Genomic DNA, 23,521 nt, shown 5'->3' with positions numbered 1-23,521 from the left:
GTGTTGGTTTTCCAAGTGACACTCTTATTCCATAAATTAATAAAACTCCCAGAGGTAGTCTCAAAGGAAACAAAAAACAAAAATTGCCGGAGAAACTCAGCAAATCTGGCAGTGTCTATGGAGGGAAAACAGACTCAATGTATCAAGTCCAATGACTCTTCTTCAGAATAGAATGAAAGGGAGTGCTGCACTGTCTGAGTTGCCTTTTCTTTTCGAATGTAGGCTCTAAGCATGCTACATGCACTGCTGGAAAAAGATCGCCCTCTACTTCTTCTTGACCTACGTGAAAGAGCAGTAGCATGTACCTGATGTCCTGGGCAAACTTTAATCCCTATTCAAAACATAAAGCAACAACTACTGGGTATTTCAACTTGTTGCTGTATGCGTAACTGTGTTGTTTGCAAGTTGACTGTTCTGCTTCTCTCTGTTACAATACTGAGTAGACTTCAAACCAGCATGGGTTGTTTTCGAATGCCCTAAGGCCACCAAAGGTTTAAGATAAATACAAACTCTTTCTTCCTAAACTGTCACTCCCTTAATCTCTGTTAATAACCTTTTCTGTCATATAGCCCACGTTATGAGAAACCCAAATCTAGTATCGTAAGGACAATTCATCCCTAACAACATCAAACTTACTTCACAACATTCTTTTTAAAATAAATTTTTTTTGAAAGAAAAAATTCCAAAAAACTTCAGTTTCAGAAAGGAGTTATTTTTATTTTTTTAAACTATGATGTAATGGGAACCAGAAATGCATTTGGCTGCCAGCTGCTTTAAGAAAAGTGTTTACAGGGTTAAAAGCACAAACACAGAACTTTACATGACCCCAAAGTAAAAAGAAAAAAAAGGGAAAAAAAAAGAAATGATGTATTGCACTGGTCTTAGATAGTTTATCCAAAGCTGGCTGGGCAGACAACAGACGGATGTGATATGGCTCTAGTCTAATATTCCAGCCTCTCTACTTGCTTGCCCATGAGACGCTCCAGGCTTCGCTCGCCTCCTCCCTGTGCCCCTCTGTTGACTCTAGATCCTTACGAGCCAAAGCCATTACACGAGTTAAGTCACACACAATCCATAGGCGGCTGCCAAAAAACACCATTCTATAGCTGCAAGGCAAAGGGAAAATAAGGAAAATGGGGGAGGGGGGGGACTTGACACTGACATACAGCAGTCATGTGACACTGCTGTAGCCACACAGCTCTCGGTGTGACCCAGATCCTGTAATAGTCCAGCAATCTCAAGAGTACCACAATGATTCCCATTATGTAACCCCAGTCATGGGCAGGCTGCCAACTACAAAACAAAGAAGACTTTCTAGCTTGGCCCGTTTTCTATTTTCCTATCCCAGCTCCAGGCCAAAACAGTGTCATACAGCTGTGCAGGAGTGAACGAAGGGCTGAGGCTCACAGCCGCTGCAGCTTCAAACTCAGCCCAGTCATCAGGGCAAACTTCAAAACTTACATCATGAACAGCACTGTGCTCAACTGCTTTAACAACACTTAGTTTACCAGAACTATATCATCGATCCTTCCTTGAAAGAAAATCAGAGGCGTTTATTAGTAAAGTTCAAGAGAATTTGGGTGTACACATGGTTTGTGTCTGCACATTGTGCCCACATAGCCGCGTGCAACCGCGATCAATAAAAGCTGCACAATCTCACCTCTAAGGATGAAATCTGGCAGAGTGTAAAAATTAACAGGAACAAAAAGTCAGGTTTGAATTTCAGTGAATAGTTACATTTGAAAAATCTCCTGAATGATTTATCACCTGCTCCCTCCCAGTGGTTTCCCGCAGTGCAGGTGTAACAGCTACACAGAGGAAAAAAAACCCAGCGTGAGACCATTGGATTAATGACAGTGGATAACCTATTAAGACATCTGCTGGTCAGCTATGGGCCCAGTGAGTTCATAAACACCTTCACAAATAGGAACAATAGAAATCTGGGCAACACTTCGGCAAAGTCTGTGGGGAATATTTCTTGAAATCTCACATCAATTTGTGTGCCATTTATCTACATTTCTTGGCTGTACATCAGTGCTATCTTGATGGAGCGAGTGCAACAGATAAAACCCACACTGAGGTCCAAGAAAATTTTAAATTTAGTGAATGTTCCATATAAAAATGTGCACAGCCAACAACCAAAGATACCTTTCTAAATTTACTAATCATTCTCTTTTTTGCCTTTTGTCTATATACAGATATAGTTCAAATACATTTAATCACATGGACTGCAAAGATATAACCAAGGAAACGGGATGGGAGGAGTTAGACAATACAAGGGAACTGAATTATCAAAAGACAATGTCAATAGCATCTTATAAATACACAGGAAAACACGGCCACTGCTTTCTTTAAAAAAGATGAAGAAATTGCAGCACTGAGTTGATCAAAGCCGTCAGGTTTTAAGGAAACCTTTGAAGGTGAGTGGTGATATTTGGGATGTGGAAGGAAGATTGAAAAGTCTTGAACGACCTGGGACTAGGAGAGGGAGACAATTATCAAGAGGCTGGCAGTGATGGTTGTTTTAAAGTGAACAACCCACTTTGCCTGTAACTTTTCAATCCTTCAGACAAAGAAAGACATGGAAAGAATTTGGGTAACACTGGTTTTCTTTGAACAACACCCGACTTTTCTTTATTGACTTGTGGGTGATGGACAGTGCTGGCTGGTCAGCATTCAATGCCTGTCCCTAGTTGCCCTTGAGAAGGTGGGGATGAGCTGCCTTCTTGAACTTCTACAGTCTGTGTGCTGCAGTCTGTCCCATAACACCAGTGAGTTTATCCAGTAATTATCTCAGCTGCACTGGTAGGTATAGCAATAGTGGGGGGACAAGTACAATTGAACAGCACACACATCTCAGGTGGTATAGGGGGGGAATTAGCGAGTGCTTTTCTCTCAACCAATAAACACCGAGGAGTGAATTGCTGGATCTGCACTTGCAACACGTAAAGAGCATGGTACCATAAGGACTCAGCTGTGATGCTTTTTATAGCTAAACAGCATGCTCATGGCCATGGTCATTCTCTAGTTTATACATAAAGATGTATAAAGATACATAAAGATTTGGGACGGCATGGTGGCTCAGTGGTTAGCACTGAAGCCTTACAGTGCCAGGGACCTGGGTTCAATTCCAGCCTCGGGTGACTGTCTGTGTGGAGTTTGCACATTCTCCCTGTGTGTGCGTGGGTTTCCTCCCACAGTCCAAAGATGTGCAGGCTAGGTGGATCAGCCATGCTAAATTGCCAGTGGCGTTCAGGGGGAGCGGTCTGAGTGGGACGCTTCAAGGGGCAGTATGGACTTGTTGGGCTGAAGGGCCTGTTTCCACACTGTAGGGAATCTAATCTACAAAAAGATGGCCTGATGGGACAGGGAGCTGAGAGAACATTCACCAGCCCCACGAGAAGAAACCACAAGTAAAGTTGTGAAATATGACCGTGCAGATATTAATTATAGCAAGTTATCTAATGATCACTTGTGGAACAGACTCTCAGTATTCAGAAAATGCCCTTCCCCTACCCACCTATGGATTGGGCAAATGGACATTGCATGACCACTATTCCCTGTCTCTCCATTCACACAAGAACAAATATCATGTCAACAAACAAACAGCTTTCCACACCAATGCCTAATAGGTAGTAAAAGCAATGCCAGAGTTAACACACTAACTACAATAAGGCCTTGAATTTAAATTACACCTTTGACATTACCAAATACCACAAACTGCTTCACGGGAACATCAAATAAAATATGACACCAAGCCACATGAGGTGCTATTAGGGCAGACGGCCAATGGCTGGTCAAAGATTTTAAGAGATTACATTTTAAGGGGCATCTCAAAGAAGAGAGGGATGGCTGTGGAGAGGGTTCGAGAGAGAATTCCAGGACTTGGAGTCTTGGGAACTGAAGGCCTAGCTGCGATTAAAATCAAGAAAACGTAAGAGGGCAGAATTGGAGAAGCACAGTTATCTTGGAGGGTTGCGAACTGGTTAGATTTGAGGGACAAGACCAGGGAGGTGTTTGATAACAATCACGAGAATTTCAAAACTGAAGCAGTGTTGGACAAGGAACCAATATAGTTCAGTGAGCACTGGGGTGATAGGGACAGGAGTGGGTGTGAGTTTGGTTCAGCAGAATTTTGAATAACCTCACATTTCTAAAGGGTGGAAGAAGGGAGACCAGCCTGGAAACAATTGGTTTAGTCAAATGGAGAGATAACAAAGTTAATATCCAAGACATGCAGCATCAGAGTGAACGAAGCATTGTCTGTGGAGATGGAAATAGGTGGGCATAGTGATTGAACATTTAAGTTTCAGAGTCTTTTCAGAATTCAGTCATTCTGTGAAAAGGGATAGATTTTGAGCACCAACTCACTAGAATTACAGGTGGTTACATCCAAAGTAACAAAGATCAGTACCTGCAAAGTGAAAAATAAGGAGTGGCAAATTTTGCAGAAAACTGAGGAACTTAAGTGCAATTCAACAATTGATTTGCTTATTAATTCAAAAATTCCCTTCATGGTGTCTACCCTGAAGTTAGATGCCAAACTAAAAAAACAGTAGAGGAGAAAAGAATTAAGGAAGAGAAACAATTTTTCTTGTTGCAGTTCAAGCAGAGTTTTAAATAACATACTCTTTTGGCAGGATGAGGGAGTTGGGTGGCGGGTTCCATTCATCTGGGTGGCCCAGCATCCAATCAGACCACACTTTCACACTGGGAAGCAGCTCCTTCAGGTCAAAATTGAAAGTGGACACTTTAATATCATCATCTTCCTCATCACTTGAGCGGGCTGTAACACAAACACAAACGGTACATATAAGATGACCTGGAAGCAGCAGTCATTTGCGGTCAGTCTTTGCCATAACACACAAGACTATTTGATAAAAGCTCTCCATAAAGAAGCTTTGAAGCAATGCCTTGCATCAGACTAACTAGTTCTAAGAATTTATACAGTTCTTTATATCAGTTTAAACAAATGGAACAGTGTCAGAGGCAGTGAACAAGACATTAGGTCCTTCTTATCTTGTCAACAGAAATTATTGGTCTGTAATTTTGCCTGTCCCAGAAATGAGGGATGAAACAAAGTGCCAGGAGGATGCATGAACCAGACAATATCTTCTTGCATCAAGAGGCGAGCAGCATTTGATGGGTGCAAACTGCATCCTAAGTTCACCAGGAGAGACAAAGCGGACCAAGAGACGACAATATGTTGGAAGAGGGAGGAAATCACTTGGGCCAATGTTGGGACCATTTTGGACTACTCAGATCACATAGCAGTTGCTGCACCCCTCTTTGCATTGTCGTTTCGGTCAGTATTGCTTTCATGTATCCACTTGGGACATATGTCATCGAAAGAACTTCATGCACATACGGTGCACTCATTTTCTACCTGAATGGAAAAACCTGTCCCATTTTTTACTCAATTGACATCTTACTGGGGTAAAGCATCTTTCAACTGGGTGAACCTTATGTAGAACCCAGCCATGGACACCCAATAACCTACACAACCACACTATTTACCAAAAGTTCCCTACATCCTCATCCCACATTTATACGTCAATGTTAGCAGCAATGATTGAAAGATGGTGACCAGGAGTAGGTGATGGTATTAAGATCAGTGGTATTTGCTCCATGGCTATTACAGCAACCATCAGAAACCCATCCTAGCCTGTCGATCAACAGCCAGATCTGGGCTGGATTTGCTTGGTACTAACTTCCCACAGCAGCTTTTTCGACTAATTATTCTTCATTTGAATCATCAGACAGAGAACCTGAGCAAATCATCAAAGGCATAAAATGCAAGCCCAATCCTGTAATTCGAGTCACTATTTTCTCTGCTGTCCCCAGGAATGCAGAGGAAAATTGCAACACCCCAATTCAGTTAAATTAAAGACCAGCTTTCGGACCTCCTTGTTGTGCAGGGCTCAGCATTAAAACACTTAAACCCTGTAAGTCACTGAAAGATCTACTCACTGTGATGAACCAAAATGATAGCATGGTTGGGATTCTGGAGTTTGAATATTGCCTCGTAATTCTCGTAACTCTCAGCTAAATACTGCAACCAGTAAATCAAATCCTAGACTGATGCATGCAGAACGGGAGCAGTAATGTTACAGGTGCCGTTACTTAACTACTGCAATAACAGTTGAGAGAAAATAAATACTTGAATTATACAGTTATACAGTTCTTTATATCAAGATTGGAAAATCTCAAAGCCATTTGATTTTGGAGCTGACTGCCACATACAGATGAATAGCACTGGGAGGTGACACCACCGGACAAGTAATTGAGAGGAGCGCATCAGTAATAAAGAGAACATTAATTTAAACTTCAGCATGCAGTTCGAGCATTTAAATACAGTCCTAAAAAACATGTGGAACATCTTGAAGTTGATTTCAGTAAAAATGACACCCAGGCTGTCAGGTTGTAAGGAAAATCCAGTGTCTCAGGAACATCCAGCATAGATGACGCTCAACCAGTGGAGGTGAGGCTGATCCTTTATTCCAGGGACCCAGGTAGTGTTTCGAGGACCTGGGTTTGAATTGTGTCACGGCAGATGGCATATTTTGAATCCAACAAAAAACTGGAATTAAGAGTCTAACGGTGACTATAAATTCATTGCCGATTGTTGGGAAACCCATTTGGTTCACTAACCTGTCAAGAAGGAAACTGCCATCCTTACTCAGTCTGGCCTCCATGTGACTGCAAACCCACAGCAATGTGGTTGACTCTCAACTGTTCCCTGGGCAATTAGCAAAGAGCAATAGACACTGACACTGCCAGCGATACCCTCATCTCGTGAATGAGTTTTAAAGACTGCCCCTTGAAGTGGATTAATAAGCAGACAGCTCAAAGATGTACGTAGCCCACTACCAACTTCACAGAACAACTAAGATAGGCCATACAGCAGATCCTTGGCATTGAACAATTTTTTTTAAAAAACCTGGCTGTCCATATGTTCTACAACAGTGAGATGAATGAATGTTCAAACTGTTTTTTTTGTGATGCTGTTTGAGGACTATGCATTGGCACTCAGCAAATTCAAAGTTCATCAACTAGCCAGGTGTAGGTGAAATCTTAAATAACACCTTAGCAAAAGGATGTAAAATCTAATAACCCATCAAATGTTTACAGCTGCGACAAAGCACTCCTCCCTCAGGAGTGCACCGGCATGTCAGATTAGTTTATGCACTGCGGTCCAATTGTGGGGCATGAACCACCTGACTCAGAGGTAAAGGCCCCTTCAATTGAGCTTAACTCTACTTGGTGCAATAAAATTTGACTCATCTAAAGTTTGCCTTTTTAAACATGGAAGGATCAGGCATTCTGAATTCCTACAACTATTAAATAATTTCCAAACAAGAAACCGATTGCAATAGGGTGGGGAAAGATCAAAACCTACAAAAACAATTAAAGACAATATAATCAACTTATTTTAACACAAAAAACAAAAAAAATTCTTTTATTTGCATTTTTTCATGGGATTAAAGATAAATGTTAGAAACTTTTATTTGTAGATCTAATATCGGGACGCCAACACTTTAACAGTTATCCACGTCGTGGGGAGTCCTCTTTAGAACCTGTAGAACACCTGTGGATCAATTTCTGTCAAGCAATGCTATCCAGCCCAAATATTTAATTATTCTTTTAGTAATGCAGTGAGATCTCAATCATTTGGGCGTGATGTGAGGAAAGATAAGAACAACACCAGAATGTGATGAGGCACAAGTAGTAAAAAGTCAGCAGGAAAAGGATATTTAGGGCAATTAAATTGTGTTTAACCAATTTATTGGAATTCTTCTGAAAAGATAAGATGCGCTGTGGATAACGTGAGCCCATTGACTGCCGGTACTTAGATTTCCAGAAGTCATTTGATAGGGTTCTGCAGAAAAGATTACTACTCAAATTAGGAGCTTGTGGTGTAGGGGACGACACACTCGCATAATAGAAGGTTTACTGGCTGGCAATAAACAAAATATATGCATAAATATGTCTTTCTTCAGACTGGTAGGATGTGATGGGTGAGGACATGCAGGGACTTACACGGAACCCTCAGTATTTTAAATTTTATATAACTGAGGTAAGGGAATCAAAAGCACAATGGTTAAATCTGCAGGTGACGCAAAGGTAGGTAGGAAAGCATGTCATTAATATAAAACAACCCGGACGCAGACTGCTACAAGACTGGTCATGTGAGTGGGCAAGAAGTCTGACAGAAGTACAATGTAGGAAAACGTGAAGTAGTTCATTTTGACAGGAATTAAAAAAAACTATTTAATTGGAGAATATCTTCAGAATGCTAAGGTTTAGAGAAATCTAGATGTTCATGAGTCACAAAAAGTTAGTACGCAGGTACAGCAAACAATTCCTAAAACTAAGAAGTAAATGAATAGTAAAACTACGGGAAGCATGGTGGCTCAGTGATTAGCAAGCAGTGCTGTCTCCCAGCGCCAGGGACCCGAGTTCGAATCAACCGTCAGGCAACCGTGTGGAGTTTGCACATTCTCGTGTCTGTGTGGGTTTCCTCCAGCTGCTCTAGTTTCCTCCCAAAGTCTAAAGATGTGCAACTTAGGTGGATTGGCCATGCTAAATTGCTCCATAGTATCCAGGGATGAGCAAGCTATGTGGATTAGTCATGGAAAATGCGGGATTTTAGGGAAAGGGTGGAGTGGTGAGACTGGGTGGCACATTGTCATGGAAGGTCAATGCAGATAGAATGGGCAGAATGACGTCTGTTGACACTGCAGAGATTCTAAAATTCTTCAGATTCCTTACAGTGTGAAAACGGATCCTTTGGCCCAACAGGTCCACACCGCCCCTTGAAGCATCCCACCCAGACCCATCCCCCTATAACCCACACACCCCTGAACACTATGGCAATTTAGCATGGCCGATCCACCTAGCCTGCACATCTTTGGACTGTGGAAGGGAACCAGAGCATCCGGAGGAAATCCACGCAGCCACAGGGAGAACATGCAAACTCCACACAGATGGTCGCCCAAGGCTGGAATCGAACCTGGGTCCCGAGTGCTGTGAGGCTGCAGTGCTAACCACTGAGCCACCGCGCCGCCCTAATTCTATTCTATGAATGTTGACATAAAGTCATACACCGCTGAAACAGGCCTTTCAGTCCAACCAGTCCATGCCGAACGTAATGCCGAATTAAACTAGTCTCACCTGTTTGCTTCTGGCTCAGATCCCTCCAAATGTTGCCTATTCATATATCCATCCAAATGTCTTTTAAACATTGTTACTGTACTCACATCCACCACTTACTTGAAAAGTTCATTCCACACGCAAACTACCTCTGTGTAAAAAAAATTCTCGTCATTTTTAAATCCCTCTCCCTAGGCTTGAAATTCCCCATCCTCGGGAAAAGACAACTACTATTACCTCTATCTATACCTCTCATTATTTTATAAACTTCTTTCACGTCACCTCTCAACCTCCTACACTCCCAGTGGAAAAAGTCCCAGTCTACGCAGCCTTTCCTTCTAACTCAAAACTTCCATATCTGCAGCATCCTGGTAAATTTCTTCTGAATCCTCTCCAGCTTGATAATATCCTTCCTCTCTGAAGAAGGGTCTAGGCCTGAAACGTCAGCTTTTGTGGTCCTGAGATGCTGCTTGGTCTGCTGTGTTCATCCAGCTCCACACTTTGTTATCTTGGATTCTCCAGCATCTGCAGTTCCCATTATCTCTAATATTCTTCCTATAACTGGGTGACCAGAATAAGACATAGCACTCCAGAAGAGGGCTGACCAATGTACTATACAACCTCAACATAACGTCCCAACTCCTGTACTCAAAAGGAGTGAGCAAAGAAGGCAAGCATGCAAAACGCCTTTTTAACCATCTTGTGTATATATGTGACACAAACTTTAAAGAATTATGTACCTTTACTATCTTAATACCTTTATTATACAAGGTGAATAAAGTGAGCAGTTACTCAGGTACACAGGGAATTGGTGAGATCATCTATAGTATTGTGAGCACTTTCGATCTCGAAGGATGTAAATACTTTGCAGGCAGTTCAAAGGCGGTTCACTTGACTGATACTTATAATGATTCATTTGTCTTATGTGGAAAAATTGGATCTGCTGGGCTTGTTTTAATTGGAGTTTAGAAGAGTGAGTGAATGGATGTGAGTTTGCTCGCTGAGCTGGAAGGTTCGTTCTCAGAAACTCGCTAGAGTGAGTGAAATTTGAGTGAAGTTTATAAGGTCCTGAACGATCTTGGAAAGGTGAATAAGTGAAGGATGTTACCTCTATGGATGAGTCCCAAATTAGGGAAATTTCAAAATTAGAGATTTCACTTTTAAGACAAGGAGGAGAGGAATTTTTTTCTCTCTGGAACTCTCGCCCTCAGAAGTGGAGGCCACAGAATATTCTAAAGGTGGAGCTAGAAAGATTCTTGTTAGACATGAGGATCAAAGGTCTTGAGGATAGATGGGAACATGGGAGTCAGAACACAAACAGATTAACCACCGTCTTATCAAATGGTGGAGCATGTTTGCAAGCCCGAATGGCCTAACTCTGACGCTAACTCATGTACATGTACCTCCGAAAATGGTGCACACATGTGGAGAACCAGTTCTGAAGAGGAGTCACTAGACCCAAAACATTAACTCTGCTTTCTCACCACAGACACTGCCAGAACTGCTGAGTTTCACCTGTAATTTCTGTTTTTGGTTAGGGTCAAAGTCAGACAGCACAGAAAACAAACCCTCTGGCCCAACTCAGCTGTGCCAACCAGGTTTCCAAAGCCAAACTAGCCCCATTTGCCTGCATCTGGCCCATGTCTCACTAAACCTTTCCTGTCCATGTACCTACCCAAATGTCTATTAAATACTGTAATGGCACCTGCCTTTACCGCTTCTTCTGCAGCTCATTCCACATACATACCACCTTGTGTGTGAAAAAATTTGCCCCTCAGGTCCCTTTCAAATGGTTCCCCTCTAACTTTAAACCTATACCCTCCAGTTTTGGACTCCTCTACCCTGGGGTAAAAACACTGACTGTTCACCCTATCTCTGCCACTCCTGATTTTATAAACCTCCATTCGGGCACCCCTCAGCATCCTACACTCCAGAGAAAAATGCTCCCAGCCTACCCAGCCTCTCCTATAATGCAAATCCTGCAGTCTTGGTAAAACCCTTGTAAATAAATCTTTTCTGCACCCCTTCCAGTTTACTAAAATCCTTCCTATAACAGGGTGACCAGAACTGTGTGCAGTACTCCAAAAGTGGCCTTCCCGATGTCAGCTGTAACGTGACGTTTTGACTCCTGCACTCAATGCTCTGACCGATGAAGGCAAAAATGCCAAACACCTCCTTTGTCACTCTGTGACACCACTTTCAAAGAACTATGCACCTGTGCCCTTAGGTCTCTCTGTTCCACAATGCCTCCCAGGGCCCTATCATTAACTGTGTAAGTTCTGCCCTGGTTTCGCATACCAAAATGGAACACCTTGAATTTATCTGTATGCAACGCCATCTGCCATTCCTTTGCCCCACTGGTCCAGTTAATTAAGACCCTGTTGTACTCTTAGATGACCTCCTTCACTGTCCACTGTACCATCTATTTCATTCTCAAACTTGCCAACCATGTCTGCTATATTTTTAACCAACTTGTGTATGTAATAAACAGCAGTGGACACAGAATCATTCCTTGCTGCATACTGCTGGTCATATGCCTCCAATTTAAACAACAACCCATTATCATCACTACCCACCAACCTCCGACTGTCAAGCCAATTTTGTATCCAGCTGGCTAGCTCTGCCTGGATCCCATGTAATCTAAATTTTTTAACCAGTCTACCATGTGGAACCTTGTTGAAGTCCTTGTTAAAGTCAACATAGACAATGTCTACCTTCATCCATCTTCTTGGTCACCTCTTCAAACAAAAAACATACAAGTTTGTGAAACACGATTTCCCATGGATAAAGCCATGCTGACGATCCCTAATCAGCCCTTGCTTTTTCAAATGCATGTAAATCCTGGCTCTCAGAATCTCCTCCAACAACGCACCCACCACTGACACCAGGCTCACTAGTCTATAGTTCCCTGGCTTTTTCTTGCAGTCTTTAAATAATGGGGCAACATTAGTCACCCTTCAGTCTTCCGGCATTTCACCAGTGGCTGTTAATGATTCAAAAACTCCGCTAGGGGTCTTGCAATTTCTTCCCTAGCCTCCTACAATGTCCTGGGGTACACTTAGTCATCAAATAATACCGCATGGAAACAGACCCTTTGGTCCAACCAGTCCATGCCGACCTTCAGCACTCCATCTTCTGCAACGTGGACTCTTTTCAAGGCATCACTATTTACACCTCCAAATCACCAGCTTTCGTATCTTTCTCCATGGTAAATACTGGCAGGAAATATTCATTTAGGATCTCACCCACCTCCTGCAGCTCACACATTTTGGTTTAGTTTCCCGACGGGGATAATATCATCTACCATGGATAGAACAGTAGTTTCCTTCTTTCCAGGCTACAAGCATCAGTTACTCTGAAGCTACCTACCAATACTCAGAATTGGCTTTAAACTTATACAGTCATTCCCCGTTCTCTGCCACTTCAGCTCTCTGCTGTTCCACCTCAGTGGAACAGGGCAAAACTGAGGAGCTTTGTTATATCAGAGATAATAGGATGAAGGTTCTAGGCCAGAAATGTCAGCTTTCCTGCTCTTAAGATTCAGCTTGGCCTGCTGTGTTCATCCAGCTCTACACCCTGTTAACTTTGTTATATCACTGAGCTGTGTCTTGTCAATTCATAAAGTAAATGTGAACCATTCTCAGGTCCAGCAGTTTTCTCTGAGCAGCTGCTCTACCCTTCCTGAAAAGGTCAGATACTAAAACCTGAAGCTGAAGTTACTAGGCTAGCTCAGGAACTTGAGGAGCAAACTTGGTGACAAAGTGGAAAAAGTGCACCTGAAAAATGGTTTTAGGTGCTTTTTTTGTGGCGGGGTGGGGAGCAGTGCGATTATGCTATCAGTTCTAACCTACGCCAGCCTTCGTGCTATGATACATGACCTACCAACCGTGTTAACACAGTGTACAGCTCAGCAAACAGAAGGCTGGCCAACATGTGAACGAAGCTTCAACGGCATAGTCAAATGAATGAAGGCATTTCAAAAAGAATTTTCATGAGTGAGCTTTTCAGGAGTGAGCTTCCAACAGAGCTATTTAATCAGAACAATTTCATTCATACCCTCTGCACAACCTTCTTTAACATCTTTAACACAAGAGCAGCATCCATGTCAGATGTGAACCATGTGTGGACAGCAATATCCCAGTAAAAGCATGAACAGGAAATCTTTTTTAACTGAAGTCTCTAAGCTTTGAAATCTGCAACCTGATCACAGCAACACTCTCAGTCCCTTTTTTACGTCTGAATCACCTAACTTAAAGAAAACAGTGAAAGAGAGCTGTTGCTGTGCAAACAAATCCATAATATCATGAATTTGAGCTCTAAAGCATTTCAACTCTATCTCACCAATGCTGAAAATAACAGCAAACAACGGAAGGTACCAAGGATACAGCATCACTTCCTGTGCATCACTGCATGGGCCCCTAGAGACTGATTTAGCTCTGATGCCGAATATTCATTGCACTTTTCTATGAAATCTAATTGTAATGTTTTAAACAGTTTGCTGAAATTCCTAGGTCAAGGACATGGCAAGTTTAAAAAAAATGCTAATGGAAGTTTAATTGAACTTTCCAGGCTCACTTCAGCTTATTGTTTCTCATCACAGCTCATGCACTCACTGCCACATGGCTGGGCTATTCAGCCACAAGAAGCACCATAGCCGATCCCAGTCCTGCCTTCATATTTTCCAGCAACTGGTTCCTGATTGCAAGTAGAAACCATGGGCAATTCTCATCAGTCCAGAGACAGAAGCCAATATTAGATGAAACTCCTCAGGAGTAATGGAGCTTAGCACAGCTTCTGGTATCTATGAATCAGTAAAGTACAACACATTTACACACCAAGCCGAAAGCGAACTCGTTTTCTTCAGGAATAAAGTTGTTGGGGAGAACAGTTTTCAAGTAAATAACGTACAAACTACCCGATGCTACTCAAGGGGACACAAGTACAGAAACTACGATGTTAACACCTAATTTTAAAAAAAATCAAGTGAATGACCATTTCAAGCAAGTTCTCGGCAAGTGGAAAAGCAGTGTTTATGGAGTGACATAGGTACACGGAAGGCCGTCTGCCCCACGAGCCTCTTTCACTGTGAGCCGTGATGTCTTTATACCCACCTTTACCCCATCCCGAAATATGCGCGATTTACAAAACTCTGCCAATTTTAGGTTTAACTAAGATTGACAACCATCTGTGAAAAACAAAATAGCTGCATCAAACCTTTGTCTCTGTTCTTTGATGTTCTTATACGATCTATTACAAATTCACTACCCAGTGGGAATAGTTTATTCCTGACCTAACTCATCAAATCCTTCCCTTCACACACATGGAGGCAGATTTGACATTTGAATGAACTGGAATATATCTGAACTCCTTCAGGATTCTGGCCTTTGTTGAGTTCCCCTGTTGGTGTAATCACATTGAAATGTTCTTTTGAAGGGAACCTAATTCCAGCATTCGAACAATAACTTCCAGCCTCATAAGTGATTACAACCTTTCCTAAAGCTACCATCTCCTATAGACATTTCATGACTGCCCAGTTTCCCAGCTGAATCTTCTCTACAAATAGCGATACATGACCATCCAAACGGTATACATACTGTACAACTGTCCTCAGGGTGAATAGCACAGCATCATGGAGAGTCAGTTCAACCCATTGCACCATTTCTTGTCTTGAATTTTACACCGTCAATCACAAATTCTGTACCTACAAGAGAAGATCAGGGACTAAGAATTGCAAGATGTAACTCATGACTCACTAAACCTTGTCCACTTTCTACAAAATACAAGACTGTAGAATGATGGAACACTGTTCACTTGTCTGGATGACTATTGTTTTAACGCTCTAGAAGCTCAACACCAGGACACGTCAACCCACTGGATTGGCACCTCAAACATCACCTTAACCATAAGTTCCCAATATATCATTGCTGCAGTACGTACCATCTAAAAGACAATGCAGCAATTCACTAAGGTTTCATAGCACTTTCCAAACCATAACCTCTACCACAGAGGGGCAGCAGGAACAGCATCACCTGCAAGTGGCACACACGCAGCAACAACTTTATTTATATGGCACATATCATTTCCTGAGGCATTTCACAGCAATGCTATAAAACAAGATTTGACACTCAGCCATACAAAGCAACAATTCGGCCACAAAATCACTCTTTAAGGAGCACAGTAGAAGTGGAAATCAAATAGAAAAGACAGGTAAGTTTGCAGAGATGACTCCAGCACCTAGGCAGTTGAAAGCATAATGCTGTTTCTTCATTTTCACTGGGTCAATATCCTGGAACTTCTACCTTAACACTATGGTATCACCACCTTATGGACAATTAGGGATGGGTAATGCCAACAATGCATAACCTCTGATTTTATACGTAACACATTTAAGTTTGCTAGCTGAGTTAGAGGTTCACAGTTATCAAGATTGAGTTCATTTTGCAAAGAGGAGTCACAAAAGCTGTACAGTAGTCTTCAGGTTTACCGCAGATCGACTAAAACCACCAAGAAAATTTCTAACACCTTTCCTTCATCTCTCAACTCTGCACCGGTACTTTCTTTTTGATTTCCTTCTGTTGACAGTAATATTTTTTCAACTATTTTGCAAGGAATGGATATTGTACAATTAAAGGTATTCTTTTACAGAGACAAATGCAGTTCCCTAAATGCTGGAGAAGTTCAAGTGCAGATTTTTTTTTAAACCTGTAAATGCTGGATTCATACTACTGGCAGCTAAATCTCAGACCACTTTACATTGAATCCTCAGTGAAAAGTATTTATAAAAACGGATTCCAGTATGACCTTCCCAGAATCCACATTATTATTTCACACAGTGCAGTACAGTGTAATCTATAGGAAAAAAAACAAAAACAAAATAGAAAGCACGGGGTTATCGGATACATGGAGAAACACTGCCTTCACATTCCCATTGTTTTTCAATCGGAGGATGACTGACCCACGACCCTAGGCTAAGACAGAATGGAAACACAAGAGTTTGTGAGAAAATAAAATACGTCAATCACCTTTCCCTGCAATTTATTAACTGTTTGAGGCCTGCAATGCTGTTCTACATCTGTTAAGATGTAGAAGAAAAATGACAGAAGCAATTGTTATTTTTAAAATTTAGCTCTTGATTTTTCTCCAACACCATTTCACAGAATGCATGACAAGTCTGTTCAAAGGCCCATTCATTCATGTTCCAAACTTATAATTTTTAGAGTTAGTAATAAACAGAGCATGTCACATATCACCAAAAAGTAGTCCAGACAAAATCAGAGAGAACAAACTAAAATTTTTCTTTGGAAGAAGAGTCTTGACCCAAAACATCAGCTTTCCTACTCCTCTGATGCTCTTTGGCCTGCTGTGTTCATCGCACTACATCTTGCTAACTCATCTTCCACTGGAGTTGAGTTGACACCTGTTCAGAAGTGGGGATGGGTTATAAAGTTTCCAGTAGCACTAAATGAGGGCAAAGTGGGGAAGAAGCTTAGCATTCACATAGGAAGTGCGATTCTGGATAGATCAGGTAGATTTGATGAGCTGAACAGGTCTTTCCTGCTTCTTGGGTTCTCATGCCTTTTGAATAAACTGATACACTGCACATGACGATTCATTATATTCTGATAATTTAGCAAAGCAATACAATCGAGGCCGCTCGCGTATGAGAAGAATCTGTAGTTTCAATGCGAGTAGTTTTTAAGGCAGATTCTAATTCAAAAAGGAAATTGAACTTTCCAGGTTCTAAGCAAATTAAAACTGAGATTGGAAATCAAAACCTCTGGGGAGACTGAAAATATATTAAATGGATATAGCCTTCTAAACTCAAATGATGAGCGGGCTGAAGACAACAGAGAAGATCCAGAAACTGACAACAAGCAAACTTACAGTTGCTGTAATAGAACTTCGAAAAATACAGTGCAGCACAGACCCTTCGGCCCTCGATGTTGCACCGGCCTGTGAACTAATCTAAGCCCCTCCCCCTACACTATCCCATCATTATCCATCTGCTCATCCAAGGATTGTTTAAATGCCCCGAATGTGGCTGAGTTAACTACAATGGCAGGCTGGGCATTCCACGTCCTTACCACTCTCTGAGTAAAGAACCTGCCTCTGGCATCTGTCTTAAATCTATCACTCCTCAATTTGGAGCTATGCCCCTTTGTACAAGCTGAAGTCATCGTCCTAGGAAAAAGATTCTCATTGTCCACCCTATCTAATCCTCTGATCATCCTGTTTGTCTCTATTAAATCCCCTCTTAGCCTCCTTCTCTCCAATGAGAACAAACCCAAATCCCTTTCTTCATAGGGCCTGCGCTCCAGACCAGGCAACATCCTGGTAAATCTCCTCAGCACCTTTTCCAATGCTTCCACATCCTTCCTGTAATGGGGTGACCAGAACTACACGCAATATTCCAAATGAGGCCGCACTAGCGTTTTGTACAATTGCAGCATGACATCACGGCTCCGGAACCTAATCCCTCTACCAATAAAACCTAACACACCGTAAGCCTCATAAACAGCACTATCAACTTGGGTGGCAACTTTCAGGGATCTATGTACATGGACACCAACATTCCTCTGCACAGCCACACTACCAAGAAGCTTTCCATTGACCCGGTATTCTGCCTTCCTATTATTCTTCCCAAAGTGAATCACCCCACATTTATCTGCATTGAACTCCATTTGCCACCTTTCAGCCCAATTCTGCAGTTTATCCAAGCCTCCCTGCAACCTGCGACATTCTTCCACACTGTCCACCACTCCAGCAAATTTAGTGTCATCTGCAAACTTACTAACCTATGCCTGCGACCAAGTCATTTATAAAAATGACAAACAGCAGTGGTCCCAAAACAGATCCTTGAGGCACACTACTAGTGACCTGACTCAAGGCTGAATATTTTCCATCAACCGCCACTCGCTGCCTTCTTACAGAAAGCCAGTTTCTAATCCAAACTGCTAAATCTCCCTCAATCCCGTGCCTCTGTAATTTTTCCAATAGCCTATCATGTGGAACCTTATCAAAGGCTTTACTGAAGTCCATGCACACCATGTCAACTGCCCTTCCTTCATCCACATGCTTGGTCACCTTCTCAAAACACTTAATGAGGTTTGTGAGACACGACCTGCCCTTAATGAATCCATGCTGACTATCTCCAATCAAATTGTTGCTTGCTAGATGATTATAAATCCTACCTCTTATAATCCTTTCAAAAACTTTTCCTACAACAGATGTAAGGCTTACAGGTCTATAATTACCTGAGTCATCCCTGCTGCCCTTCTTGAACAAGGGCACAACATTTGCAATCCTCCAGTCCTCTGGTACTAAACCTGTAGACATTGTTTCTGTTATAATGTTGGTTGATCTACACTCAGACTGTTGTGAGTGAAATTAATCCAAGTTTCGTCAACATATGCTATTTTTGGGGAAGGCCATACTCTTGGACCTCGGAAGTCAATCGTGCCCTCGTCAGCTAGAAATCAGATAGTGCCCTCATCCCATGAGTGAAAAGAACATGACTTTATCCATTGTACACAGGTCCTTACTTAGTGTGTCCTGGTTTTAACAAATCCAAGCCAATACAAAGCAGTTTAACGTGCCTCAACTCAAATCCACTTTGAACCTATACTTGTGCTGTCTTTGACAATGCTGTGAACAGGTAAACTTTACGACACAACTGGGTTATACGCGCTCTCATCAAAATAATGGCCTAAATACAAAGTTATGCATGAGCTGTATTACCATGCGAGTTATGTGCAATCTCTGTGTTAAATGACTTACTGCCTAAACCTCCACTTCTCTGGAAGAAAAATAGTCAGTGCTGCAGATTTGACACCAAATTAACTCATTGTCAAAAGCTTTTTGACTGCAGATGAAGAATATGGACACAGAAATCACCTGTATTTTCTCCGTCAACTATACCCTGCTTCCAGAATGCACCTGCCCAACAACACCAAAACCAAAGCTTCCAGACCCACCATTACCTCTATGTGGATTTTCCAGCTTACCTGAACCACTCCTGGATATGTATCTAAATAAATTGCCCAGCATAATATTAATGTGAACCTATAAACCTGTTTTGTTATTGTCCCTATGTAAATAGCAATGATCCCACAACCAGTGAATCAGATAAGATCAATGCTCTGTAGTCCTGCCACATTCCATGAAAGAATAGAAGGAAAAAGGGAACTGCAATTACTGTCCGTGGTTTCTGTTTAGGGCAATATAACTGCAGATTTATTGATCCATATATCCTACGTGCACTTCCTACAGTGTGTCTAAAGATCATGACCTCAGTTGTCTTTCCCTTTCTCGTCTTCAACCTCATACATGGATTGTTACCTTGAACTATTTCTCCACTTCTTCAGTTCACCCTGTCTCAGTAGTGACTGCACCAATGTCAGTACTGAGCTACTGGTGACCCAGTCTCTTAAAGTCTTCCATTTCAGCTCATCTTTCGGATGCTCTTCCAAGTCTGCTTGAGGAAAACTTTAACCCAACACACACATCATAAATCTCCAAAACACTATCTACACATTCCCTACTTCCATAGATATTTTCTAATCAACCAGTTCACTGACAGTATTACACACCTCTGGAACAGGAGGACTTGAACCCCAGAGGGAGGGAAACTCCACTGCACCATAAGAGCCTTCACATACCAAGTCAAGCATTCACCCAATTGTCCTCTAATCAACATATAACCATCCCTTGATTTTTTGTTCCATTTGGTCTCAGGACCCTGCCAGGTCCTACCAGATAATAACACAAACTACGGAGGCAGTACCTGAGGATGAGTAGGAGAGCTTCTACTAAGGGTCTGGCCAACATTTATTGGGCAGACCAGAAGGAGAAAATCAAACAAACCAATCAAATATCTCAATACTGTTTACAGGAACTCAGTAATTTGCCTGCAGAATTGTACAAAACAACAGTCTAATTCCCTGAGAAGAAAATATGAAATAGCCATTCAATAAGATCATGGTTGGTATGATTATGGTCTCAAATTCAGCTCTAGGTCTGCCTCCCACACATCTCTTGTCAATTCCAAAGACTAAAAAACCATGGGAGGAAATTCACAATATTCCAATCTTATATGGGAGTGTTACAGAGATAGTAGGAACTGCCAATGCTGGAGAATCTGCGACAACAAGGTGTGAAGCTGAATGAACACAGCGGGTCAAGCAGCATCAGAGGAGCAGGAAAGCTGCTGTTTCGGGTCAAGACCCTTCTTCAGAAAATGGCAGCCTTCCTGCTCCTTTGATGCTGCTTGGCCTGCTGTGTTCATCCAGCTCCACAGTCTGTTATCTTACATGGGAGTGCCTTTATTTTGGAACTGTGAACCTAGTTCAAGATTCTCCGAGCATCCTATACATTTCATTGGCTAGGAATACAGAAAAAAACAAGAAGAGAAGGCCATTTGGCCCATTGAGCCTACTTCACCATTATGCTCATATTTTAACTCCGTTTTCACACTCACACCCCCAGACCTCGAAGTCTTTTGTATTGAGAAATGTTATTTCTTAAATATATTCAATGGCTGCATTTTGGTACAAAAAAAGAACAAGGGTTTGTACAATTAATGGTAGGGCCTTGAGTAGTGTTGTAGAACAGATGGACTTGGGTGCAGGTACATAAATTCATTTAGCTTTTGCATCACATATAAGCACGATGGTTAAAAAGGTATTTGGCATGATTGCCTTCATTGCTCAGTTCTTTCAGCATAGGAATTGGGACATTATGCTGAGATTGTACAGGACATTGATGAGGCCTCTTCTGCAACACTGAGTCCAGTTTTGACCGGTCAATTACAGGAAGGAATTACCAAGCTGGAGAGGGTTCAGAAAAGTTATACCAGTTTGCTGCCAGGTAGGAGAGGCTTGAGTTATAAGTTTTGGCTGGATAGGATGGGATATTTTTCCACTGGAGTGTAGGAGGCTGGAAGGTGGCTTGAAAGAAGTTTATAAAATAGTGAGAGGTATGGATAGAGTTGATGGCAGTTGTCTTTTCCCTAAGATGGGGAATTTCAAGACTTGGGAGCACTTTTTTAAGATGAGAGGAGAGAGATTTAAAAATAACATAACAGACGAATGGCTTACAAAGGGTGGTTCTCGTGTGGAATGAGCTTTCTGAGGAAGTGGCGAATGCCAGTACAATTACAATCTTATAAAGACATTTGGATGAGTCCATGAGTGGGAAAGGTTTGGAAGGGGCGTGCCAGGAACAGACAGGTGGGATAGTTTGGCTTGGGATTATGTTCGGCATGGACTGGTTGGACCAAAGGGTCTGTTTCCGTGCTGTATAACTCTATGACTATGACTCTATAATTCCAAAGGGAGAAGAAATCTCTCCTCATCTGAGTCCACAATGGCATCCTCTGCATCCTGAGAGCCTGATCTCTTGTTTTAGACCCCCTCAACTTCATCCCTGCATCCAACTTGTTCAACCCTACCAGAACTTTGTTTCAATGAGATTCCCCTTCATTTTTCTAAACTCAATGAATACACATCAAACCTGTTCCACCGTTATGAGGCAATGCCTTCAAAATAGAAATCAGCTAGTGAATCTACTCTGAACCATCTCCAATGCAAGTAAGATCTTTTTAAAATAGAGACCAAAACTGTAATCTTACTAATGCTCTATACAGTTGCCCCAAGCCTTTTGTTCTCCCTCCCTTTTGCCATGAAGACTTATATTGCATTCACGTTCCCAACTGCTTGCTGTACCAGCATGCTCACTTTTTGAGATTCATGTACAAGGACACCTAAGTTAGTTCTGTCGTCTTTCCCTATTTAAATAATATTCTGTTTTTCCAATCTTCCTGCCAAAATGAACAACCTCACATTTTCCCATATTATACTCCAGCTGCAAATCTGTACCCACTCACTTAACCTATCTATATCCCTTTGCAGACTCTTGGCATCCTCCTCACAATTTGCTTTCTCAATTAGCATATCAGAAAATTTGGCTTCAGTCAGTCAGTCTTTTCATCCAAGTAATTAATCTAGGTCGTAAACGGTTGTGGCTCCAGCACTGACACCTGCAGCATTCCACTTGTTTTAGTTTGCCAACCTGAAAATAACCTATTTACCCAGGCTGTTTCCTGTTGGTTAGCTAATCTCTGTCCATGCTAATATGTCACCCCAAGGAGATCTTATTTTGTCCAGCAACCTTTTATGTGGCACCTTGTTGAATGACTTTTGGAAATCCAAACACACTGCATCTTCTAGTTCCCCTTTATCCAACCTATTTGTTACATTCTCAAATAGTTCTATCAAATGCTTCAAACACTATTTTCCTTTCCCAGATCGTCTTGACTTGGCCTGATTGAAATACATTTTTCTAAATGCCTTATTAACTCTTTAATAATGAATTTTAGCATTTTCCCAATGACAGATATTAGGATAACTGGCATATAGTTTCCTGCTTTCAGTCTCCCTCCTTCCTTGAACATAGAATTATTTTATTTGCATCACCCATCAGTTTCCTGCTTCCTCCACTTGAGGTTAACCCTCAAGAGGAAATGAGGAGAATTACTCAAACCGGAGGAAGTCCAGAATTCAACCAGAATTTTTACTAAGTGATGGCCAAAGAAGGTATAAGCTGAGATTTGCACCAACTGTCAATGGAGTTAAGATAACTAAAACCAGCACAATGAAGATATTCATTACTACTCTGGGCTGGGCTTCAACCTGGAAGGACCACATGCTTACCAGGATATCCTGCATACTTCCTTCAATGGGCAATCGGATGTGCAACATACTGTTGAGACCTGTACCTTAAAAATCACTTGTGTTTTTAAGTTATTGCAGTATGTTCCAGAGATCTGTTCTAGTCATTTTCATTTCAAGTTATGGCAGTGTCCTGAATCTGAGAAGCAGACTGATTGCAATGCAATGCTGTATCATCAATTGCCAGCAGCATTTGGTACAAGTCAGAAATGTAAACAAATTGTAATCTACACGATATGTCCGTTACTCCCTTTAGATATCCCAAGGGGAAAAAAAACACATGGTCGAATCTAAATGAAATGGGTACAAGATCACAGAGCTATTGCTGACAAATCAAGCTCTGCACAGTTCGGTCAATGACAGAGGCAACACGGCGTGGAGCTGGAGGAGCACAGTAGGCCAGGCAGCATCAGATGAGCAAGAAAGTTGACATATCGGGTTGGGACCCTTCTTCAGAAATGGGGGAGGGTGAAGGGGGAAGGGAGATGGGAAATAAATAGAGAGGGAGGGTGGGGTGGGGAAGGTAGGTTGGATGGTGATAGGTGAGTGCAAGTAGGCATGGTGGGGATTGGTCAGTGAGGTGGGAGGGTGGATAAGTGGGAGAGATGATGAGATAACAAGGCGTAAAGCTGGATGAACAC

At 41.9% G+C, this 23,521-nt stretch overlaps 1 protein-coding gene across 2 annotated transcripts in view; it reads right to left on the bottom strand.

Annotated features, from left to right (window-relative positions):
• The window catches only part of smg6 (SMG6 nonsense mediated mRNA decay factor), a 389,388-nt gene that overhangs the window by 202,797 nt on the left and 163,070 nt on the right, over positions 1 to 23,521 (bottom strand). For both annotated transcript variants that reach the window (XM_059655460.1, XM_059655461.1), the window contains exon 12: positions 4,630 to 4,786. In XM_059655460.1, coding sequence (XP_059511443.1) covers positions 4,630 to 4,786 — 157 coding nt within the window. The remainder of the gene's footprint in view (positions 1 to 4,629; positions 4,787 to 23,521) is intronic.

Source organism: Stegostoma tigrinum, chromosome 27 (assembly GCF_030684315.1).
Source record: "Stegostoma tigrinum isolate sSteTig4 chromosome 27, sSteTig4.hap1, whole genome shotgun sequence".
Classification (NCBI taxonomy): Eukaryota; Metazoa; Chordata; class Chondrichthyes; order Orectolobiformes; family Stegostomatidae; genus Stegostoma; species Stegostoma tigrinum.
The sequence above is the reverse complement of the archived record's forward strand: the minus strand, read 5'-3'. Positions and strand labels throughout refer to the sequence as shown.